Source organism: Xenopus laevis, chromosome 8L, assembly GCF_017654675.1.
Source record: "Xenopus laevis strain J_2021 chromosome 8L, Xenopus_laevis_v10.1, whole genome shotgun sequence".
NCBI classification, from domain to species: Eukaryota; Metazoa; Chordata; class Amphibia; order Anura; family Pipidae; genus Xenopus; species Xenopus laevis.
Genome location: NC_054385.1, coordinates 131,856,758 through 131,882,008, shown reverse-complemented (window position 1 = coordinate 131,882,008; position 25,251 = coordinate 131,856,758). Strand labels below are relative to the sequence as shown.

The window sequence follows — 25,251 nt, the reverse complement described above, 5'->3', positions numbered from 1 at the left end:
AGAATTCAACCCTTTATCAAAAAAACCCTACCCCCCCACCCCTTGTAGACCCGGAAGATGACTGCGGTGAACTCCAATGCGGGGGGAGGAAAAAAATTAGGGGCATTTCCCCGAAGGCAGCTAGGCTGGGGGGAGGAGGGAGGTGGTCTACGTGGGGTGGGGGGGTAGGGTTTTTTTTTGGCAAAAGGTTGAATTCTTCTTTAAATATGGGTCACTGACCCCATCTATTAACAAATGCTCTCTAAGGCTACACATGTATTGTTATTGCTACTTTTTACTACACATTTCTATCCAGGTTTCTCCTATTCATATTCCAGTCTCTTATTCAAATGAATGCACGGTTGCTAGGGGAATTTGGACCCTATCAACCAGATTGCTGAAATTGCAAACTGGAGAGCTGCTGAATAAAAAAAACTAAACAACTCAAAAACCACAAATAATAAAAAATGAAAACCAATTGCAAATTGGCTCAGTATATCACGTTCTACATCATACTAACACTAGTTAATTACTAAGTTAATTTAAAGGTCAACAACCCCTTTTAATAGCTGAAAAACCACAAAAAATTGCAAATTGTCTGGGAATATCAATGTCTACATCATAATAAAAATTAATTTAAAGGTAAACTACCCCTTGTATGAAATTTCAGGCTACACCCTTTGCCCCCACTATTTGACTGTCACTGTACAGTTCCTGTTCCAAATGCCGCTCCCTGAATTGCCATCCTATTTTCAATCCTACATTCAGGAAAAAGATAACCAAAAGGGAAAGAACCCTGTTTGGCAAGAAAATGTGAAATGCACAATCATACCTCCCAACATTTTGGGAAAAAGAAGAGGGGCAAAAAAGTTGACGCGCAAGGCACAGCGACATTTTCTACCACGTGCATTTTTGTGCCCACAACCCCTAATTACCATGTTCATTTTACAAAATTTGGCAGGTTATGAAAGTTTGAACATATTTCTGTGTTTTTATCTGTTATTACAGTTTTGCTAATGAAAGTGAATTGCCCTTTAAAGGCAGGGGCACACCGGCAGATTCGGGGATATTTAGTCGCCTGGCGACTAGTCGCCTCTTCTTCGGGGCGACAATCTCCCTGAACTGCTTTCCCCTGCCATAATGAGAGGAAACTTCAGGCAACTTCGAAAATCGAAGACCCACGAGTGTATTGCCGCATGCGATTTTTCGTTTTAGCAGACGGAAGGCAGGGGGAAAGCAGTTCGGGGATATTGTCGCCCCGAAGAAGAGGGCAACTAAATCTCCCCGAATCTGCCCTTGTGCCCCTGCCCTAAACTGTGAGTTTATCATTTCCCACGGGACCTGCAATCTTATATTTATACAATTACTTATTTTCTTATCTCAAAATGTTTACAAATGTTTCTTATCTTCTGCTCTGGCTGTTCTGGGCTCTCTGCCAAAAGCCAATTAAGTTAGAAACTTTGCTTCTTTTTCTGGCTGTTCAGTGAAGAGAAAAACTGGACTTTTCAGTACAAATGAGGGACAGTAGGTTGAGCTGTCAAAAGAGGGACTGTCCCTCTAAAAACAGGACAGTTGGGAGGTATGCAATGGATTCAGAATTGCACCATTAAAGGGGTTGTTTATCTTTGAGTTAACTTTTAGTATGATGTAGAGCTGCGCTGTCCAACTCTGGTACCGATTTTTTGTCTCCACAACTAAATAGTTGCCCCACCTTGACTTCTCCAATTACTTACACAAAATTGAATTCCCAACAACACAAACCATCTTTTTATACTTCCAACCCCCAAGGCAAGAGGGGTGTAACTACAGGCAGGGAAGGGGCAGGAGGTATAGGGGCCCCACGAGGCCCTTATTCATATACAATTTCAATAAATATTGATAAAACAAGTCAACCTCTAAAAACCTCCCAAAAATAATTTGCTGTGGGGTCCAGTAACATCTAGTTAAACCACTGGTTATTTTCTGCATTGTCATGAATAGGTTTATTGTCAATGGGATGCTCCTCTATGTGATATTAGCTTACTTGCCCACCCTGGAGTGATGTGCGGGCCGACCCAATACCCGCTTGTTTACCCGTGGGTCGGGTGGGTTCGGGTCGACCTCGCAGTGCTCCTTGCGGATGGCGGGCAGGTGCGGGTTGAGCTCTTCTCCTGCTCTACCCACCCGCCACCTTCAAATGCCGGCATTTGACTTCCGGGCTTCCAGTTTTATAGTGACGCATCTGCTCGCCCCGCCCCTTTTGTGATGACATCGATGGGGTGGGTCTATAAAAGGACCCCCGGAAGCGGGTGCGGGCGGGCGCAGGTATTAGCAGGGCGGGTGCGGGTCAGGGGCACATCACTAGTGGCCAGGCATGCAAGGGTCATGGGCCGGCAGTTGGACAGCACTGAAGTAGAGAAGTTTTCATTTTTCAGCAGCTCTAATTGGTTTTCGTCTTGATTTTTCAGCAGCTCTACAGTTTGCGATTTCAGCAATCTAGTTGCTAGGGTCCAATTTACCCTAGCAACTGATGAAGAAACAAATCTGTATAAGAAAATTTTACATGCAGCATTGTCCATGCACTGATGTGAATAAGAGACTGGAATATGAATATGAGAGGCCCTGAATAGAAAGAGGAGGAATAAAAAGTAACAATACATTTGTAGCCATACACAGCATTTGTTTTTTTAGATGGGGTCAGTGAACAACATTCGAAAGCTGGAAAGAGTCAGAAGACGAAGGCAAATAGTTCCGAAATATAAAAAAAAAATTAAGCCCAATTGAAAAGTTGCTTAGCTTTAGCCATTCCCTCACAGAATGACTTTAATACCTCACAAAAAACGAATTCCCTCACAGAATGACTTTAATACCTCACAAAAAACGAATTCCCTCACAGTCACAGAATGACTTTAATACCTCACAAAAAACGAATTCCCTCACAGTCACAGAATGACTTTAATACCTCACAAAAAAACGAATTCCCTCACAGAATGACTTTGAACAACTCAGAAAACGACCAAATTCCCGCAGAGAATGACTTTAATACCTCACAAAAAAGGTAATTCCCTCTCAAAATGACTTTGATACATCACAAAATAACTAAAAGCGGTGGCTTTATAACATTAGCATGCCACTGTACGATTGCATTTGCTTGCTGAACCCGATTACTCCAAAAAAGAATGAATGACTAGATCACCTCACAGAACGAATAAGGGACTGGAGGTTTTATATTATTATTACACCGCTGCCCACATGTAATATGTCACCTCAGGATTCCCAGCCGCGGAAATCAGTCAGCGCGCCCTTTCCCGCTCTAAAGATGGCGGACGATTAAGTATTTTTCTATATTGGCGTGAAGTCATTTGCCTTTCCGGAAGTTCCCAGGTGGCAGTTCTCCGGCGCTGTCAGGAAAGATGGCGGCGCTCAGAGCCTTTGGAAGGCTGCGGGCACCTTCAGGGCTGTTAGGCGGCCGGTGGTTGAAGCTCCCCCAGCCTGTCAGGTGAGAGGAGTCAGGGGGCTCGGCTGTGGCCCGTGTTTCAGGGTTCAGTAGAGGGAGGCGGGTGCTCGGGGCCCAACGTCCTTTCAGAGGTGACCCTGCTGGCAGAGTGTGGTGCTGCTGTATTATATATCCCTGTGTGTTATATATCCCTGTGTGTTATATATCCCTGTGTGTTGTTATATATCTGTGTGTTATATATCTGTGTGTTATATATCCCTGTGTATTATATATCCCTGTGTGTTATATATCCCTGTGTGTTATATATCTGTGTGTTATATATCTGTGTGTTATATATCTGTGTGTGTGTGTGACAGGAATAGTGGATAATACTGACATAGTTACATAGTTAAATTGGGTTGAAAAAAGACAAAGTCCATCAAGTTCAACCCCTCCAAATGAAAACCCAGCCCCATACACACACCCCTCCCTACTGTCACATAAATGATATATACCATATCTATACTAACTATAGAGTTTAGTATCACAATAGCCTTTGTATTATGTCTGTCCAAGAAATCATCCAAGTCCCTCTTATAGTCATTAACTGAATCATCACCCGGCAGTGCATTCCCCAACCTCACTGTCCTCACTGTGATGAACCCCCTACTCTGTTCCTTTAAATGAAACTTCTTTTCCTCTAGTCTGAAGGGGAGGCCTCTGGTACGTGATTCTCTTTATGATATGGGAATGAAAGGTCCTTATACCCAAGTGCAGTCAAAAAGCCAGGGTTGTGCCTTGGCAGATCAGTTTTATAAAGGGCAAATTGTAGGACACGCCACATGGGCAAGTTCCCCCAAACAACAGTGTGTTTTGTTCTATGGCCCAGTACCAGAGTGAAGGGCACACAAAATAATCAGGTTCCCTAAAGATGGATATCAAATTAAAACTGCACTGTGGCCCTGCTACTTGTTCTTGATATTGAACAACTGAGGGGTCTAAGTAGACTGTATCATGGGAAGTCTGATCTTCTCTTGCTTCATATTGCCTTTATTTTGTGTCTCCGTGGGACACACAAGCAGACTAACTGGCAGTGGGACGAGCAGACTAACTGGCAGTGGGACAAGCAGACTAACTGGCAGTGGGACGAGTTAAGGGAAAGCCTTTCTTCCCCCCCCACCAACAATACCAAACTTGTTATGGAGGAGGCTATTTAAAGGGTGTCATTTACTCCAGGCAGTGATTGACTGTTATATTTGCTACTGGGCTGAGGTGTGGGTACTTTATACTTATTGTCAATCATTTTGGTGTCATGCAGTAGACACTCTCCCGTAAGAAAACTCTTGGGCTGATAATTAGATTACATGGAGGGACCATGTAGTTTGACTGATCACATAGTAAGTATCCAGTTCAATGCAGTCGCTAGCCAGCTGGGACTGATCAGTATCAGTTGCTAAATGGGGTCCCATATACATTATTTGGACAAGAGAGGTCAAATTCACACTAACTATCCGGCTTTATTTATACTCCTATAATTCACAAGAGCCATGAATATCCTGTAAATTATATCTTTATAATCGGAGATTAGTGATGTCATTTCTGTCACATGACTCACTGAAACGTGTGTATTATAATAAATAAAGTACCCCCTGTTGCAAAATATGAGGACATTAGAAGTTACCTCAAAGTTCCATGACCTGTATAAAAACACTCGGTAACTTATAATATCCTTATGTTTTACAAGAGGGGCTACTTTATTTATTTAATAATACACAAAAGCCATGAATATCCTGTAAATTATATCCTTATAAACGGTGAGTTCTGATGTAATCGGTTATAAACGGTGAGTTATGATGTCATTTCTGTCACATGACTCACTGAAACTTAATAATAAATAAAGTACCCCCAGTTGTAAAATATGAGGATATTAGAAGTTACCTCGGAGTCCATTGACCTGTATAAAAACACTCGGCCTTCAGCCTTGTACTTTTATATGGTCATCAAACTCCTCGGTAACTTAAAATATCCTTATATTTTACAAGAGGGGGTACTTTATTCACTATTTATTGTATTATTGACGTTCTTACCTTAAGGGGTTGGTCACCTTTAAATTACCTTTTAGTATGATGTAGAGAGTGATGTTCTGAGACCATTCCAATTGGTTTTCATTTTTTATTATTTGTAGTTTTTGAGTTATTTAGCTTTTTATTCAGCAGCTCTCCAGTTTCAGCATTCTGGTTGCTAAGGCTGAAATTCCCCTAGCAACCATGGACTGATTTGTATGAGAGGCTGGAATATGAATAGTAGAAGGCCAAAACAGTAATAAAAAGTAGCAATAACAATCAGTTGGTAGCCTTACAGAACATTTGTTCTTTTAAAGGGGACATAGTATAAATGAAAAAAACCTAATTTTGTAGGCAATTATGAGTAATATATGGTGTTGCTTTTACATGGTGCTAAAAATTGATATTATCTTTAAAATTAGCCCCTTTATTTGAGCTCCCTTTAGGTGTTTCAAATGAGGGGTGGGTATGTCCTAACAGTCCCTGTCAGAGCAAAGTAGGAGGGGGGACAGCCAATCACGGCCCTGCAGTCACTTAAGCAAATACAGGCGTCCGTTCCCTATCAGGTCCTGCTAGCTGCTGATTGGTTCCTGTCCTACAGTTCAGTGAGATGAGTGCTGCCGCTTTTTTAAGGCAGAATTGTAATATATCTAAATAAGTATAACGCAGTGGTATGTTCCTGTTTTTTACACAAAATGTCTCCTTTAAATGGGGTCAGTGACCCCCATTTGAAAGCTGGAAAAAGTCAGAAGAAATTAATTAATTAAAATACTACAAAACAAAAGACAAAGGCCCATTGGGAAGTTGCTTAAAATTGGCCATTCTGTAGTATACTAAAAGTTAACCTAAAGGTCAACCACCCCTTTAAAACCCAGTGTCCTCACATCTTTCAGTAATACATACAGTTGTTCAGATTCTAAACACAGTTTTGTTATTTGTGGGGGAAGAGAATGAAGTTCTGAAACTGCAGCAAGTTCAATAAAATAAAAAAAAGTGAAGAATAATCCTGTTTGTCAAAAAAAAAACCTTTACTACCAATTGCTTTTTTTTCCCGCTCCCAATTGTCACCTGTAATAAAATGAATGAAATCTGCTTACCTGTCTTCTTCCTGCAGAGGAAAGCAATGGCAGCCAGATGTGGAATGGACCGAGCAGTATGCCGGAGCTGTCATGTATCCCAGCGCCATCACAGAGAAATGGGTTCCGGCTCCTTGGAATGGTAATAAGCATAAATATATATATATATATATATATATATATATATATATATATATATATATATATATATATATATATATATATATATATATATATATATATATATATATATATATATATATATATATATATATATATATATATATATATATATATATATATATTTTGTATATACTTTGGCAAAAGGGGATAGTAGGGTTTCTATGGGGAGGGGGGATGTCAGACATTAAGGGGCACATTTACTTAGCTCAAGTGATGGAATAGAGTAAAAAATACTTCGAATTTCGAAGTATTTTTTTTGGCTACTTCGACCATCGAATTGGCTATTTCGTCCTTCGACCACGACTTCGAATCCATCGATTCGAACTAAAAATCGTTCGACTATTCGACCATTTGATAGTTGAAGTACTGTCTCTTTAAAAAAAACTTCGACCACCTATTTCGCCACCTAAAACCTACCGAGCATCAATGTTAGCCTATGGGGAAGGTCCCCATAGGCTGGCTTTCTAGCCAGTTTCTGATCGAAGGAATTACGTTCGGTTGATGGATTAAAATCCTTCTATCGTTCGATTCGAAGGATTTAATCGAACGATTATTCCTTCGATCGAACGATTATTCCTTCGATCGAACGATTATTCCTTCGATCGAACGATTATTCCTTCGATCGAACGATTATTCCTTCGATCGAACGATTATTCCTTCGATCGAACGATTATTCCTTCGATCGAACGAATAGCACTAAATCCTTCGATATTTGAAGTCAAAGGATTTAACTTCGAGGGTCGAATATCGAGGGTTAATTAAACCTCGATATTCGACCATTAATAAATGTGCCCCTAAGGGTCAAAATTTTTGAATTTTTTTATGGTCAACACTGTCAAATTCGACTAGGGAGTTATTCAAGTTTGATTCGAGTTTTTCAAAAAATTCTAATTTGATTTTCAAGATTTATCATACTCTGGCCCTTTTTTCAGAACTTTCGCTACCTAAAACCTGCCAAATTGCTGTTTAAATCAATGGGAGACATTCAGGGATCAATGTGAAGTTGTTTGCAGCATTCCTGACAGTCGAGTTTTTTTAAGAGAAAAAAACTCGAATCGAGTTTTTAAAATTCAAATTGAATTTGATTCTAGTTTTCGATTTTTAGAATAAATTTCGATTACTCGAATTTTGAATTCATGGGAGTTTACAGGAGTTTTAAGAAAAATTTGACCCTTGATAAATGTGCCTCTAAAAATCATTTTTATCTACTACATTTACTTTTATCAGTATTGCATCTATGATAGTGTAAGGGCAGGGGCACACGGGCCCTTCCGCCTGCTAAAATTAAAAAAATCGCCTGTGCCAATGCAATCGCTGCGCTTCGATTTCTGAAGCTGCCTCACGAGGAAATTTAATTGTAGTAAATTGGTTAATTTCTAGTTGGTTTGATATGACTTGCAACTTAATAGCAAATTTACTTTGGTTTTTTGAACTTCCTCGCAAAGACCTTTCCACAGAAAGGGTCCGAAAACTGGATATGTTGTAAGCAAGGGCTGTTTTATTTCCAAATAGATAAGGACCCGCCAGTGGAGAAAGTGGTTTCAAACCTCACCATCAATTTCGGACCCCAGCACCCTGCGGCTCACGGTGTGCTGCGACTTGTCATGGAGCTGAGTGGGGAGTCTGTGAAACGGTGTGACCCTCACATTGGACTGCTGCACCGGGGCACTGAGAAACTTATTGAGTACAAGACCTACCTCCAGGTAACCTCCCCATGGGCTTACTTAGTTAAATAAAATGCAAATAGCATTGAAAGGGGTTGTTCACCTTTAAACGGATACTGTCATGGGAAATCATTTTTTTTTCCCCCAAAACGCATCAGTTAATAGTGCTGCTCCAGCAGAATTCTGCACTGAAATCCATTTCTCAAAAGAGCAAACAGATTTTTTTATATTTAATTTTGAAATCTGACATGGGGTCAGGCATATTGTCAGTTTCCCAGCTGCCCCCAGTCATGTGACTTGTGCTCCAATAAACGTCAGTCACTCTTTACTGCTGTACTGCAAGTTGGAGTGATATCACCCCCCTCCCTTTCCCCCCAGCAGCCTAACAACAGAACAATGGGAAGGTAACCAGATAGCAGCTCCCTAACACAAGATAACAGCTGCCTGGTAGATCTAAGTACAGCACTCAATAGTAAAATCCAGGTCCCACTGAGACACATTCAGTTACATTGAGTAGGAGAAACAACAGCCTGCCAGAAAGCAGTTCCATCCTAAAGTGCTGGCTCTTTCTGAAATCACATGACCAGGCAAAATGAGCTGAGATGCACCTACACACCAATATTACAACTAAATACAGTTGCTGGTTCAGGAATTACATTTTATATTGTACAGTGAATTATTTGCAGTGTAAACAGTGTAATTAAGAAATAAAAAATACGTTATAAAAATCCTGACTGAATCCCTTTAAGTTAACTTTTAGTATGCAATGACCAATTCTAAGTAACCTTTCAATTGGTCTTCGTTATTTAATTTTTTAATGTTTTTTTATTTTCACCCTTCTTCTGACTCTTTCCAGCTCTCAAATGGGGGTCATTGACCCCATCTTAAAACAAATGCTCTGTCTTTTTACAAATTTACTGTTATTGATATTTTTTTACATATCCTTCTATTCAGCCCTCTCCTGTTCTTAGACCAGTCCTTGTTCAAATCAATTAATGATTGCTAGGGTAATTTGGACCCTAGCAACCAGGTTGTCGAAATTACAAACTGGAGAGCTGCTGAATAAAAAGCTAAATAAGTAAAAAAAACACCAATAATAAAAACTGAAAGCCAATTGCAAATTGTCTCAGAATATCAGTCTCTACATCATACTAACAGTAAAGCTCCCCATAGACGCGACGATTCTTCTTGCTGAACGACCGATTTTAGGGAAGCCCGACCAATCCTTCGAAATTATTGTGCGGTTAGTGGGATTCGAACGATCGTACATCTTACGATTTTTTGGCCGACATCTGTCAGGAAATTGATCGGCCAGGTCAAAAAATCTTTGTCGGTCCCAGTGCAATGTATCTATGTCTGCAGGGCCAAGCAGGCAGTACCCCTTTGTTTTCCTGGCAAATTGGTCTTTTTAGTTGATGGTCAAATCGTACGATCGTGGTCTCACGATCAGGATCTGATCTTTTAAAAATCTCAACATCTATGGCCAGCTTAAAGGAAAACTATACCCCCCAAACAATGTAGGTCTCTATCAAAAGATACTGAGTAAAACAGCTCATGTGTAAAACCCTGCTTCATGTAAATGAACCATTATCATAACAATATACTTTTTTAGTAGTATGTGCCATTGGGTAATCATAAATAGAAAACTGCCATTTTAAGAAATAAGGGCCGCCCCCTGAGATCGTAAGATTCACTGTGCACACATACAAACCACATGTAAGGTCACATGAGCCAATTAACAGACAGAGTTGTGTCTTTTGCTTCCTCACTTCTTCCTGTTACAGTTAGTGTTGTAGTATTTCTGGTCAGGTGATCTCTGAGACAGCACAGATAGAGTCACCAAATGGTGGTTCAAGGCAAGAGATGTAAAAGGGCAATATTTATGTAAATATATATTCCAGTTTGGTAAGATTCTTTAATATGTCATTCAATTTGATATAAACTATCTGTTGCTTAAGTATTCATTTTGGGGGTATAGTTTTCCTTTAAATCTCAAAGGTGAACAACCCAAACATCACTCTGATTTCAAAAGATTTGTTTGCCAATGCATATTCTCATTGATTTCCTTGTTTTGCAGGCATTACCTTACTTCGACCGATTGGACTATGTATCCATGATGTGTAATGAGCAGGCTTATTCCCTGGCCATAGAAAAACTGCTGAATATCCAACCTCCGCCCAGAGCTCAGTGGATTCGAGGTAACGACATATAGGACTTCAATTCTTTGTTCTTATGCTGTCTGAGACATCTGCAGTCTCTTTCTCTCCAGGGTCAGGGATAAATGCTAAACTTTCCTACTTTACAGCCCTGTAAGTTTATGGAACACATATAGCACACAGCAGGATGGACACGTGTGCACAGACATCAATTTAAGACCATTACTTTCCTAATTCCAGCAAAGAGAGGAGTATGATTAATCATAGACCTTGTCGGAGCTATTAATGGATTGTAGGTAAATGATGCTCCTCCAGAGAAAAAAAATCTTTATGTTGGATATGGTTTTTATGCTTAGAGTTCAAAAAGATTCTGTTTAAACATCTTTTTTTTTTAAAGTTGTTTTTATTAAAGATTTTCGTAAGCATGTCATACAGCAATGGACCATAAAAGTCCCAGTACCAGTCAACATAGTGAAGGAAGTATGCATGCCATATAGGATATGATACATTTAAAGAAAGAGAAAATAAACAAACATAAAACAAAGCTAGCATAACAGTATATTTTCACGGTTTTGTATTACATATATATCAATATTCCGAGATTGGACACAGATTCCCAGATCTAAAGAGACAGGTTAGGTCTATTTACCTTAAGTAAGACTTGTGGATGTTCTGGTTGTTTAAACATCTTTTATCGGTAACTATCGTTTTGATAATAATCAGCCAGATTGTAGAGGTTTATGAAATCCCTTTTGCTAAAAGTTCTTAATTTGTATGTGTGGGGTGCAAAAGATTGTGTTGAATAGTGTAGGACAAAAACTGTTCATTATAATCAGCACCTACAATTGTCACTTTGTGTGCCAGCATGGGTCCTTAGTTCTCCAGATTGTTTGATCATTTTGACTTTTGATTATCGTTATTGCTGGTCTGTTGCCTTAAAATAACCAAACCTGCCTGTGAAGTTTAACGTACTGCCATCTCTTCTGTTGTTACCTGTTAATTTTTTTTCTAGTACTTTTCGGGGAGATTACTCGCGTTCTGAATCACATCATGGCCGTCACCTGCCACGCATTGGACATTGGTGCCATGACTCCCTTCTTTTGGATGTTCGAGGAGAGAGAGAAGGTGGGTTCTTAGCTATTCTACGCATTTCTGTACCAGATTTGTACAGATTTGTGTTTTTCAGGAAATAACGAATTTCTGTTCCTCTAATCAGAATCTTATCTCTCCCCATTCCTAGTTGTTTGAGTTTTATGAACGTGTCTCAGGAGCTAGAATGCATGCTGCTTACGTTCGTCCTGGAGGAGTGCACCAGGTAGGGTTTAAATATTTACATACTACAATATGTAAAAACAAATAATTGTACTCTAAATTTGCTGCATATTATACTATGCTGGTGAAGCCTGTCAAAGGCTCAGCTGAAACGGGGGTTGAAAGGTGCGGGGCTTACTCAGTCATATGAGGAGTTTCAATAAACCTTACGGTCATCCTAGTTACTAGTACATTGCCACTGCCTATGAGTAGAGATAATTAGATTGCACTATACCCTGTCACTGCTGTATGTGTGTGCGTTTTTTTCATGAGTGCACAGAACATTCTCAAAGGATGCAGGATGTCACAAGATAATGCTGATGTATATAGAATAACTGAGAAGGAAGGGTGCTTAGTATCAGGCTTTGGGAATTATGGGTATAGACACTGTCAGTCACATTCCTCATAACTATCTAGCTACTACCTTTAGGCTGCAAGGTATAATTACATATGAACACATCCAGATACTCCTAAAATGAGCAGCAATTTTAAAATGGTGTAAACTTACCATATAGATTATTTCTCTGCCGTCTCAAGGGGGACACAGGGAACGATGGGGTTAAGCTCCATCCTCCGGAGGCAGGACACTTGAATTATTTAAATTGAATGGGCGTGCCAGAGCAGACTTAACCCCTCCCACTGAACACAGTCTTCAGTTTTTTAAGTGTCCTGCTACCGGGAGGAAGGACATTCAGACATGGAATTCTTCGGTCAGTCTTTTGGCTGACACCCGGGGTGATACCGTAATCAGGGTTCCCTGCTTTACATTGGTTAACCCCCTACGAGGACTTAACCCACCGGGGTCACTTCCCTAGCCCACAGGCTATAACCGACCACCCAGACGATTTCCTGCTCTGTTTTCTTCATTGCAGACGGTCTGGCCGGTGTGAGGGGTAAGTGGCTCATTTACTTATGGGTTCTGGCCTTGGGGGGCACCCTATTGCTGCCACTTGCCCTTACCAACCCCAGCCCCCGCCCTCCCCCGCCTGGGCCCGCTGCCTGCCTGTCCTTGGCTATAGTAATGCCCTCCTGTCTTGCCTGCTGCAGCTCTGTGACCTGGGAGGGTCCTTGGACTGTTGCTACTTACAGCGCCATTGTCAGTTTGGGGGAGAGCGGCTAACTCCGTCGCTCGCAGCGGTTCGCTCCGTGTGGAACGCATCTGCGTTCCAGCGGCCATTTCTTTTTGGCGCGGCAGTCTCCCTCGCGCTTTCGCGCATGCGCAGAAACGCATGCGTTCCGGCGGCCATTTTAGACTTCGCGCCGTTCGCTTCTCACACTGCAGGCGAGACTGAACACGACTCAACCCCTCTCACTGACACTATAATGGCAGAAGGTAGGACAGGGGGGCCATTCACAAGGGCGGGGGGAAGGGCTCCCTCCACAACACAGGTGAGATACCTGGCCTGCACCAAGTGCCAAGTTAAGTTGCCTGGGAGCCATAAGGAGCCTCTTTGCTTATCCTGCACTAGGGGGCAGGGGGCAGCTGCTGCTTCTGGGGGTCCCTCAGAACCACAGGCTGAAGACTTATCACCAGACTTGTCTCCAGACCCGGCACCTGGTCCCTCTGCTGACCCACCACCTCCTCTGTGGGCGGTTCAGCTTTCCCAATCCCTGGCATCATTGCAGGGTTTACCAGCTATTGCTGATACATTAGGGAAGGCCCTAGCACACCTTCAACCTAAGAAAGGTGCCAAGCGAAAACGCTGCGAGGAAACTAAAGCAGTTAATCCTCATTCCCATTCTGATGATTCAGCCGAGGAGCAATTGTCTTCAGAAGGTGCACTTCCCTCTTCAGATGAGTCTTCTGAGTTTGAGGAAGATGACAGGGAAGAAGGCAGGGATAAGGATTCCCCACACGACATAGATAACATTATCAAGGGAGTACTCGAGGTACTTAACTTATCTCAAAAGCCTAAGAAACAAGGTGAAACGTCTTCACTTTTCAAAAGACAACACAAGTTGTCAACCTGTTTCCCTGACCATGAACAGCTAACTAGTATTATCCAAAACAAATGGAATGCCCCTGAACGTAAATTCCAGGCTACCAAGAAGTTCACCAAGTCTTATCCTTTTCCTAAAGAATTGGTCGACAAGTGGTCTAATCCCCCGACTGTGGATGCACCAGTGTCCAGACTTTCCAAATCCACCACACTGCCTGTCACTGACGCAGCAGCGTTTAAGGATCCTTCAGACAGAAGGTCGGAGGGTTTTCTGAGAGCCATTTTTTCCTCAGCTGGATCTACACTAAGGCCGTGTCTAGCGTCAGCCTGGGTGTCCAGGGCCATCCTGGCATGGTCGGAGTCCCTTGTCAGAGACATTCAGGAAGATGTTCCTCGGGATGAACTTTTACCTTTCGCCCAGACTATTGCAGAGGCATCAAGCTACTTATGCGACGCCACCTTAGATGCCGCGCAACTCACCGCGCGCACCTCGGCACTATCCATAGCAGCTCGCAGAACATTATGGCTCAAAAGCTGGTCGGCCGATATAAGTTCTAAGAAAGCCTTAACTTCACTACCATTCATGGGGCAACGACTGTTTGGGGAGGAACTCGAAAAAATTATCTCCCAAGCTACTGGAGGTAAAAGTACCTTTCTCCCCCAAGCCAGAGGGCGCACGTCCACAACTCATAGACGAGGGAAATTTTTTCGTGGCCAAACCGGACGTTTCTCTCGGCGGCATAGCCCCCCCTCAACGCTCCAACTTCCGTTCCAAAGGTAACGAGAAAGGTCGTCCATCATGGAAGAACAACAACAAGGCCTACAACAAGCCATCAGTTGACAAGCCTGCGTCATCATGACGGGGCACCCCCTCCGGAATCGTTAGAAAAAATCGGGGGCAAGCTTCTACGATTCCGGGAGGTCTGGATCTCTCACTCATCAGATGCTTGGGTGAACGAAATTGTTTCGGAGGGATACCATCTCGATTTAACATCTGTTCCACCCAGAACCTTTTTTATGTCCAGGGTCCCGTCGAATCCTGCCAAGTCAAGAACCTTCTTGCAATGCATAGAGAAGATGGCGCAAACAGGAGTCATTGTACCCGTTCCTCCGCCGGAGAGATTCTCCGGTTTTTACTCAAACCTTTTCACAGTTCCGAAGAAGGATGGCACCGTCAGACCTGTGTTAGATCTCAAAGGTCTCAACAAATTCATTCGACATGTACGGTTCAAAATGGAGACACTTCGGTCAGTAATACGGGGAATGGAACAGAATCAACTAATGATGTCTCTGGACATCAAGGACGCCTATTTGCATGTCCCAATTTGGCCTCCTCACCACCGCTATCTTCGCTTTGCGTTCAAGAACAGACATTACCAATTTGTAGCTCTTCCTTTTGGCCTGTCGTCAGCTCCCAGGGTGTTCACCAAGCTTATGTCGGTCACTGCAGCGACCCTACGACTCCAGGGATTATCGGTGACACCTTACCTAGACGATCTTCTTCTGACAGCCGCATCGCCGCAGAAGGCGGAGATGGATCTCAACAAGGCAGTCCTCCTGCTCCAGGATTTCGGGTGGACCATCAATTGGAAGAAATCCAACCCCTACCCAAGTCGCCAAATGACCTTCTTGGGACTAGACTTCAACACAGAGATGCAGATTGTCAGTCTACCAACAGACAAACAGACCAAAGTAAAGAGTCAAGTACAATCCCTCTTATCCAACCGAACCACTACAGTTCGCAAGGCGATGCAGGTTCTGGGAACGATGGTTTCCGTCATAGAGGCGGTTCCATTTGCACAGATTCATTTGCGTCCCCTGCAAGCCAACATTCTTTCCACCTGGAAGGGGGGAGCATTATCACGACCACTTCGGTTGACACAGACCACTCGAGAGGCGCTCCGCTGGTGGCTGGTCCACGAGAATCTTGCCACGGGCCAGTCCTGGGCAACCCCGGATTGGAAGGTGATAGCCACAGATGCCAGCCTTCAGGGCTGGGGGGCAAATTGGGACAATCAGTCAGCACAGGGACTTTGGTCCCAGCAAGAAGCCTGCCTCCCAATCAACATCCTCGAATTGAGGGCAGTAAAATTAGCACTTCATCAGTGGACGAGTCAACTTCAAGGGCAATCTGTTCGCATACAGAGCGACAATGTCACCACAGTGGCATACATAAACCGCCAAGGCGGAACTCGGAGTCAGTTGGCACTGACGGAGGCCAGCCAAGTTCTGCATTGGGCGGAAAGCAATGCAGTGAAGTTGTCGGCGATACACATTCCAGGCGTGACCAACACGAAGGCGGATTTTCTCAGCCGGAACCAGCTGCATTCCGGGGAATGGGAATTGCACCCGGAGGCCTTCGACCTACTTGTCGGGAGTTGGGGACGTCCAAGTATAGATCTAATGGCGTCCAGACTCAATCGAAAAGTGCCAAGGTTCTTCGCTCGCTACCGAGATCCTCTAGCCGCGGGGGTGGATGCCATGACTCAGCTCTGGGACTTCAAGCTAGCATATGTCTTCCCTCCTCTGCCTATGCTGCCACGAGTTCTAAAGAAGATAAAGATGTCCCAGGCAGTAGTGATAGTTGTGGCCCCATTTTGGCCACGGAGGACATGGTTTTCCGACCTCCAAGAAATGTCAATAGCGCCTCCCATTCGGCTGGAATTCCGACCAGACCTTCTACAGCAAGGCCCAATAGTGCATCACAATCCAGGTCTCTTCGCATTGACGGGGTGGCTGTTGAGGCATCCATCTGGCGGAGCAGGGGTGTAACCGAGGACGTCATTCCTACCATGCTCAAGGCACGTAAAGCTTCATCTTCCAAGTCTTACTATAGGCTGTGGAATGCCTACTCTACATGGTGCAGGGCTGCTGAACTCCCCTTCACTCACCTCAACATTCCTAGAGTCCTGTCTTTCCTTCAACACGGATTACAGATGGGTCTGAAGACTAGCTCCCTCAAGGTCCAAGTATCTGCCCTGTCGGTGTTGTTTCAGCATAGGTTGGCCAACGAAGATGCCATACGTACATTTCTTCAAGGTGTTGCTCACATTGCTCCTCCATTCCAACCACCCGTAGCGGGGTGGGATCTCAACTTAGTCTTGGAGGCTCTTCTTGATCCCCCCTTTGAACCGATGAGCTCGATCTCCGATACGTGGGTCACCTGGAAGGTGGTGTTCCTTATGGCTATTACCTCCACTCGAAGAGTTTCAGAGCTTGGCGCTCTCTCCTGCAATCCACCTTTTCTGATCTTTCATAAAGATAAAGCCGTGCTTCGAACTGTCCCGACCTTTCTGCCCAAGGTCGTCTCATCTTTCCACGTCAATCAAGAAATAGTAGTCCCGTCCCTATGTCCAGCACCTAAGAACAGCAAGGAACGTCGGTTACACAGCCTTGATGTGGTTAGAGCCCTCCGTTGGTACATTGAACGGTCCAAGCCCTTCAGGAAGTCCCAGTCATTGTTCATTCTTCCTTCTGGCCCACGCAAAGGTCAGGCAGCATCTAAGATGACCATCTCTCGCTGGATTAAAGAGACAATCAAACATGCCTATCGAGTAAAGGGGAAGAGTCCACCAGACGGTATCCGGGCCCACTCCACTAGAGCGGTGGGGGCCTCCTAGGCGTGGCGAAACTCTGCCTCCCTAGAGCAGATTTGCAAGGCGGCTACTTGGTCTTCCACGCACACCTTTGCTAAATTTTATCATGTTGACACCTTTTCTTCCGCCGAGGCTTCTCTCGGACGGCAGGTGTTACACTCAGTGATTAAGTAATTCTACATTATTGGTCTAGGCTCGGCCCCACCCTGTTGTGTTGGGACTGCTTTGTTAAGTCCCCATCGTTCCCTGTGTCCCCCTTGAGACGGCAGAGAAAACAGGATTTTTTTACTTACCGTTAAATCTGTTTCTCTGTAGTCGATAAGGGGGACACAGGGCTTCCCGCCCGTCGGCGAGCCGTCGACCATGACTTTTGTCAAAACTGAATTCTCCCCTGGTTATCTGTTCTGCCAGTTTTTTGTTATGTATATAGTTCCCGTTAGCGGCTTTGGAACAAACTGAAGACTGTGTTCAGTGGGAGGGGTTAAGTCTGCTCTGGCACGCCCATTCAATTTAAATAATTCAAGTGTCCTGCCTCCGGAGGATGGAGCTTAACCCCATCGTTCCCTGTGTCCCCCTTATCGACTACAGAGAAACAGATTTAACGGTAAGTAAAAAAATCCTGTTATTGGATGGTTGCTTTATTGTGAAAGTCCTCTTATGATAAATGTTCACTTTCACATCCAAGAACATGGGCCCAAAGCGTCCCATTGCCTGACAAGTACTTGCTGGTGATTGCCGTGCAAATGGGCAGGTTTGTTTTTGGTACTAATTAATAAGAAGTGCCTGAATGCACACTGTTTGCTAGTAAAAGGGACTTTCTAGGTTGAACAATTCTGTTTAAGCTGGCTGTATATAAGGACATATAGAAGATAAGACCAGTAGCTCATCCAGATATTTGTGCCATTTGGTCACATGAAAAGCCAGACTGATATAAGGTATATACATGTACAGAATCGGGTCACGATATCAGTGTGCTTTTCTCATGTGGCTCCACAAAAAGATCACACCAGAGGGTAGTCTGCTATGCAGATCATTTTGGGGGCCCACCTGTAGACAAATCATCCTATGGTTAAAATACGCAATGTCTGGAAAACCACCCTGTGATATCTAATTTATTTTCTGTTTTGTGCACTGGCACAAATTGATCTTTATTTGGGGTGGGGTGAGCTCTGCACAGATTGCTCTTTTCATTTATATAATTTGGTGATTCCCCACAGGACATGCCTTTAGGCTTGATGGACGACATATTTGAATTCATAAAGAATTTCTCCATCCGAGTGGATGAAGTGGAAGAGGTAAGCATTGCTTTTGGGTGGGGGTACATGAGGATGCTGGGAGATGTTCAGTGTTTAACAATATCAATAAGAGCTAAGATTGTGGGGTGTGCTTTTTGAAGTTGTTACTTTTTCCTTTATCTGATGTTTCATTTCTGTATTGATGTGGTAACATATATTTTCACAGCCTATTAAGGTTCAAGTTATATATAAATATATATATATATATATATATATATATATATATATATATATATATATATATATATATATATATATATATATATATATATATATATATATATATATATATATTTATAGTGGGGGATCCATAATATTATAACACCTGCTTTACCTCTGCACACTCGCTTTAATGCAAGCCTGACACTTGTCTTCATTTATAGTATTTATTGTACCCAGGGCACAAATAAGGACTCATCCCAAATCTCCCCCTAATTGGCCTTCAGGCCGGGCCCCCTTAGCTCATAACAAGGTTACAGATATATAGAAACATTGGGGTGTCACCCTGCTATAGTTCCAGGGGTACCCAGGTTACAAATAAGCACTCACCCAAATCTCCCCCTAACTGACCTTCAGACTGGGCCCCCTTAGCTCATAACAAGGTTACAGATATATAGAAACATTGGGGTGTCACCCTGCTATAGTTCCAGAGGTACCCAGGGTACAAATAAGCACTCACCCCAAATCTCCCCCTAACTGACCTTCAGACTGGGCCCCCCTTAGCTCATAACAAGGTTACAGATATATAGAAACATTGGGGTGTCACCCTGCTATAGTTCCAGGGGTACCCAGGGTACAAATAAACACTCACCCCCAATCTCCCCCTAACTGACCTTCAGGCTGGGCCCCCTTAGCTCATAACAAGGTTACAGATATATAGAAACATTGGGGTAACAGTCACCCTGCTATAGTTCCAGGGGTACCCAGGGTACAAATAAACACTCACCCCAAATCTCCCCCTAACTGACCTTCAGACTGGGCCCCTTAGCTCATAACAAGGTTACAGATATATAGAAACATTGGGGTGTCACCCTGCTATAGTTCATGGGGTACCCAGGGCACAAACTCTCACTCATTGGAACAAAATAATTGGCTCACTGAAATCCCAGACTGACCCCAGGGAACAGCTTTTAGTCCACAATGAGTAAGCAGAGCACATGGACTGCTTTTGATATCAGTATTGAAGCTTCTCATGTTAAAGTTTTGGGTGATTTCTAGTAGTTGGGTGCAGCACCCACTGTATCTTTGACATTAAGCCAGTGTCCTTACTCCATACCTACCTATTTTTGTGTTCCTCGCAGATGCTGACAAACAACAGAATCTGGAAGAACAGAACTGTGGACATTGGAGTGGTTTCAGCTGAGGACGCTTTGAACTATGGATTCAGGTAAAGTTTCTAAAGCCACTGGGTGGGGCTGCACCAGTATATGTCAGCAGGAGTTCACCTTACTTTTTAGTCAAGTTAAACAGTTCCTGGCAATTACATTTCCCGCTTGCTACTTCTACTTTATCTGGGTGCCAGCATTATACTATTGGTAGTTGACCTTAATCTTTTCTTCTCTCTCACCAGTGGAGTCATGCTTCGTGGCTCTGGTATCCAATGGGATTTGAGGAAATCGCAGCCCTATGACGTGTACGATCAGGTGGAATTTGATGTCCCAATTGGTTCTCGGGGAGACTGTTATGACAGGTGAGATGTATAACATGCTGTGTGTTACCGTTCAGTTATTCAGGGTGCTATGGTAGACGGGCATTTTGTTGATTCTGCCTAATCAGTATGGTAGAGATCTTATATTCGTGTGTGTAATAGGGAGTACTGTAAGGAAGGAGTCGATTGTCTCTCTCCTGCTGCAGATACCTGTGCCGAGTGGAGGAAATGCGACAGTCAATACGGATCATCCACCAGTGTCTGAACAAAATGCCAGAGGGAGAAATAAAAGTGGATGATGCAAAAGTGTCTCCCCCAAAGAGATCAGAAATGAAGGTTTGACGAGTAACTCTGGGTTGAGGTTTGAGCTCATTGGGCAGCCTGGGAAGTGGGAGATGAGGGATCATGCCATGAGGTTGCTGATAGAGGATTCTTTCTTCCGCTCTTGTAGTTAGTCCAGTAACAAATACCTCCAGCCATTAGCTGCATGAAGCATTCAGATAAGGAACACATTTTTTACCCCTCTGAGGCAAATTGTAGAGGCTTCAAATGGGTTGTTTTGCCTTCCTCTGGATCAACTGACAGTTAGGCAGGTTATATATAGACTTAAAGTTGAACTTTTTTCAAACTAATGTAAAATGGAACGGTTCCTGCCCAGTGAGACGACCGCTCTAGTCTTAAAGGGGTGGTTCACTTTTAAGTTAACTTTTAGTACGTTATAGAATGACTTTATTCTAAGCAAACTATCAACTGGTCTTCATTATTTATTTTTTATAGTTTTTGAATTATTTGCATTTTCCTTATGACTATCCCACATTCAAATGAGAGTCACTAATCCCATTTAAAAACCAAATGCTCTGTAAGGTTACAAATGTATTGCTATTGCTACTTTTTATGACTTATCTTAATAAGCAGACCTTTTCCTATACATATCCCAGTCTCTTATTCAAATAAGTGCATGGTTGCAAGGGTAATTTGGATCCTAGCAACCAGACTGCTGAAACTGGAGAGCTCAATAAATCAAAAACCACAAATAATAAAAAATAAAAACCATTTGCAGATTGTATCGGAATATCCCCTCTACATCATTCTAACCGTTCATTTAAAGGTGAACAACCTCTTTAAGTCATGATCTAGTATTCATGCCATAAGCAAGGCAGGGTGGCTTTTAAAGAGATAAAGTAATCTGTGTTTCTTCTTGGGAAGCCTCCCTAACACTGCTGTACTGATCTCTCTCTGCAGCGCTCCATGGAGAGTTTGATCCATCATTTCAAACTTTACACAGAAGGATACCAAGTACCCCCAGGGGCCACTTACACTGCTATTGAAGCGCCTAAGGTAAGAGGGAACCTGGATAATCCCCTGTATTAAAATCTGCTCCTTTACAGGCTCAACGTAACCTTATACCAGATTTCAGATAACGTGATACATTAGAGATGGTGCCATTATGCAGAGAGAGCCATGTAATAGTCTTGCAGTTAAACCAGGGATCTTCATATTTTACCTTTTCAGCTATTCATGGACACATATTCCCAGCATCCTCAGAAGAAGTTGTATCTAAGTAACAGGCGGAGAACTAAAAAGTTGCCCAATCCATGCCTGTGATTTCTATCTACAGTGTTCATATTTTGGCTAGGGATGCACCGAATCCAGGATTCGGTTCAGGATTCGGCCAGGATTCTTCTATTTCAGCAGGATTCGGATTCGGCCAAATCCTTCTCCCCAGCCGAACCGAATCCTAATTTGCATATGCAAATTAGGGATGGGGAGGGAAATCGCATGACTTTTTTGTCACAAAACAAGGAAGTAAAAAAATGTTTTCCCCTTGCCACCCCTAATTTGTATATGCAAATTAGGATTCGGTTCGGTATTCGGCCGAATCTTTTACAAAGTATTCGGGGGTTCGGCCGAATCCAAAATTCCCTAATTTTGGCACCTGTTAGGGCGGGGACAACACGGGGCATTTTGTTGCCCACGTGAAATTGCAGGAGATAAAACGCCCAAAGACGTCTTTCCATTTGAACAGAAAGAAATGACTGTGGCAATAATTAAAAGCATGTAGTGGTTTAATTAGCAGTGACACTTGCTGTACAGTTTGCTGTAGGGATCGATGAGGTTTTGCAGCACTCCTTATACAGGTATAGGATCCCTTATCTGGAAAGCCGATATCCAGAATGGCTGTCTCCCATAGACTCTATTTTATCCAAATAATCAAAATTTTAAAAAATGATTTCCTTTTTCTCTGTAATAATAAAACAGTAACTTGTACTTGACCCCAACTAAGATATAATTAATCCTTATTGGAAGCAAAACCAGCCTATTGGGTTTATTTAATGTTTAAATTAATTTCTAGTAGATTTAAGGCATGAAGACCCAAATTAAGGAAAGATCCGTTATCCGGAAAACCCCAGGTCCCAAGCATTCTGGATAACAGGTCCCATACCTGTTTACATTACCCATCCTAGGGGTAGTAATTATGTAGATATTGCTCACTAACATTACTATATGATTCCCTTCTCCCCAGGGTGAATTCGGTGTCTACCTCGTATCTGATGGGAGCAGTCGCCCGTATCGCTGTAAGATTAAAGCTCCCGGATTCGCTCACCTGGTAAGGAAATTCCCTTTTTCTCATAAACGTATTATTTTCCTTGCAACCATTTATTTACTAGTACAGAATATAAATGACATCAATTGGCCATACACTAGGAGATAAAAGCAGCTGACTCCAGTGCAGCTTATTGGCCCATGTATGTGTGACTGATATTTGGCTGAAAATAGCCCAAATATCTATTGGGCAGGTTAGAAAGTCCCATGTGATGAGGACTGCACTGATGTTCTCTCCAGATGAGTCTCACTAGTTCCTCATGATGACCAGTCAATGACCTGTCAGTCAAATCATTAGTGACTTCATATTTGGCCTGTGATGTCACAGTGTAACTTCTTGAATAGGGTTTTACTCTACTCCTATGTGTATGGAGGGAGCCTTTAAAGCTATTGGTATATGTGCTACTAGTGTGTATAATGAACGTTCTGTTCTCTTTATCAGGCTGGTTTGGATAAGATGTCTCAAGGGCACATGCTTGCAGATGTTGTCGCTATTATTGGTAAGATTTCTTTTATATAATATCCCCTTTAGCCCGTGTCAATTGTCTGTCTGGTGCCACAGATTTCCCATGTTCACAATCTGTATTTTCCCTGCAGGAACTCAGGATATTGTGTTTGGAGAAGTGGATCGATAACCTGATTGGCTCACACCAAAAATATAACCCAACAGGATTGGCCGGGAATGGGCAAAGCATTTTCCCTAATACGACCGTGCGATTGGTTGTGATTCTTCCATCCAGCGTAGACGTAACGTGTCCGTGTATTTAAATTCCCACACGTTTGCTTTGAATATGAATAAATATTACGGTTTCTCTACGAGATCTCCTGTGTATCTGTACTTTTTATTATACAGACCAGCATGCACCTTAGGGAAGCTCTTTATTAGCTTGAACTCTTTTCTCCCATTTTTATTTGGAAAAAGCGTTGGATCTTATTGGGATGTTGTACCTTGCCCTGTGTAGAGCCGCCTGATGCCCCCAAAGTTATGGCCTAGGATTTCAGTCTGGCTGCTGCCAATACTCACTGGACTGATGCTCATCCAGACCCAAAAGCCTTTTCTTGTTAGGGGCAGGGGGGGAATTCGACGAGACTAATTTGCAAGGAAAAGTAGGGTAATAATGAGGGGCAATGTCTCAAGCTTAATAATAATAGTAATATCCCAATACACAAACAAACCAGTCCTCCATAACTAGTGGTTTAGTTGGACCAACAACTGGAGGAACTGCTGGACCTCCCCTGCATTGACAAATTAGATTTTTAACCCTATCCACTCCATAACCTGCCTAATATCCATGAATAACCTGATATAACTAAGGGTCCTTTTGTGTTTGTTTGTGGGGTGTTAGACATATCTCCGTGGGGGATACACTGGATTACTGTAACCACAGCAAAAAGGTGATGCACATAATTTCATAACAGATATGATTTGGGAAAGAAAAGTCCATAAAGTTTAAATTAACTTTAAGTAAAATGCAGAGAGTGATATTCTGAGACAATTTGCAATTAGTCCTCATTATTTTTAGGGTTTCCTAATTATTTAGCTTCTTTCTCAGCTGCTCCCTGGTTTGAAAGTTCAGCAGCTACCTGGTTGCTAGGGATCAATTTAACCTAGCAACCAAACCCTTGATTGAACGAGAGACTTGAAAATGAACAGGGTAGGGCCTGAATAGAAAGATAAGTAACAGAAAGTAGCAATAACAATAAAATTGTACCCTCACTGAGCAATAGGGTTTTGGCTGAAGTCTGAAAACTGGAAAGACAAAGGCCAATCAATACAAAAAAAACTATAAAAAAAGAGCAATGCAATATAATTGGATATTCTATAACATACTTAAAGTTAACTGATCGGTGGACTACCCCCATAGCATTTCAACCAAGTTAAAGCAGCCTAAATCTGATGTTGATCTAGAAAAAGGGAAAAAAATACATAATTTGCCTTGGAATGGGATAAACATTGCACTATGGGTAATAATAACCGGAAACTTTCTGCCAGTTCAACCACTTCCAGGGGAAACTTCCATGACTTTTTTGTTTTATTTCTAACTTTTACTTCAAATTTCAACTGGGAATAAGAGGCTTCAACCACTTCTTTTCATTTGTGGTGTTGTAATATTTATTCACTACGGCTAAAAAAAACTCCCCCCTCTAATACTTGCTATTGAAATTTTGGGGTTTTGTCTGGAGTGTTTGATCTTTAATAAAAATGTTGGTTCTGCTTAATGGGGTTGTTCACATATATTAGAGCATTAGAGCAATTTGCAATTGTTTTTCATTTTTTATTATTTGTGTTTTTTTTTTTTAATTGTTTTGCTTTTTATTCA

The 25,251-nt window shown here is 42.5% G+C and overlaps 1 protein-coding gene across 1 annotated transcript; it reads left to right on the top strand.

Annotated features, from left to right (window-relative positions):
- The first annotated feature begins 3,300 nt into the window (after positions 1-3,300).
- On the top strand, positions 3,301-23,751 carry ndufs2.L (NADH:ubiquinone oxidoreductase core subunit S2 L homeolog). The gene is made up of 14 exons (XM_018231704.2): positions 3,301-3,457; positions 6,572-6,675; positions 8,229-8,419; positions 10,458-10,578; positions 11,549-11,661; positions 11,777-11,851; positions 18,601-18,678; positions 19,980-20,065; positions 20,249-20,368; positions 20,533-20,662; positions 21,569-21,664; positions 22,851-22,934; positions 23,373-23,430; positions 23,528-23,751. The coding sequence occupies exons 1-14, from the start codon at positions 3,372-3,374 to the stop codon at positions 23,563-23,565; spliced, it is 1,380 nt and encodes a 459-aa protein (XP_018087193.1). The 5' UTR covers positions 3,301-3,371; the 3' UTR covers positions 23,566-23,751.
- The last annotated feature ends 1,500 nt before the right edge of the window (positions 23,752-25,251 follow it).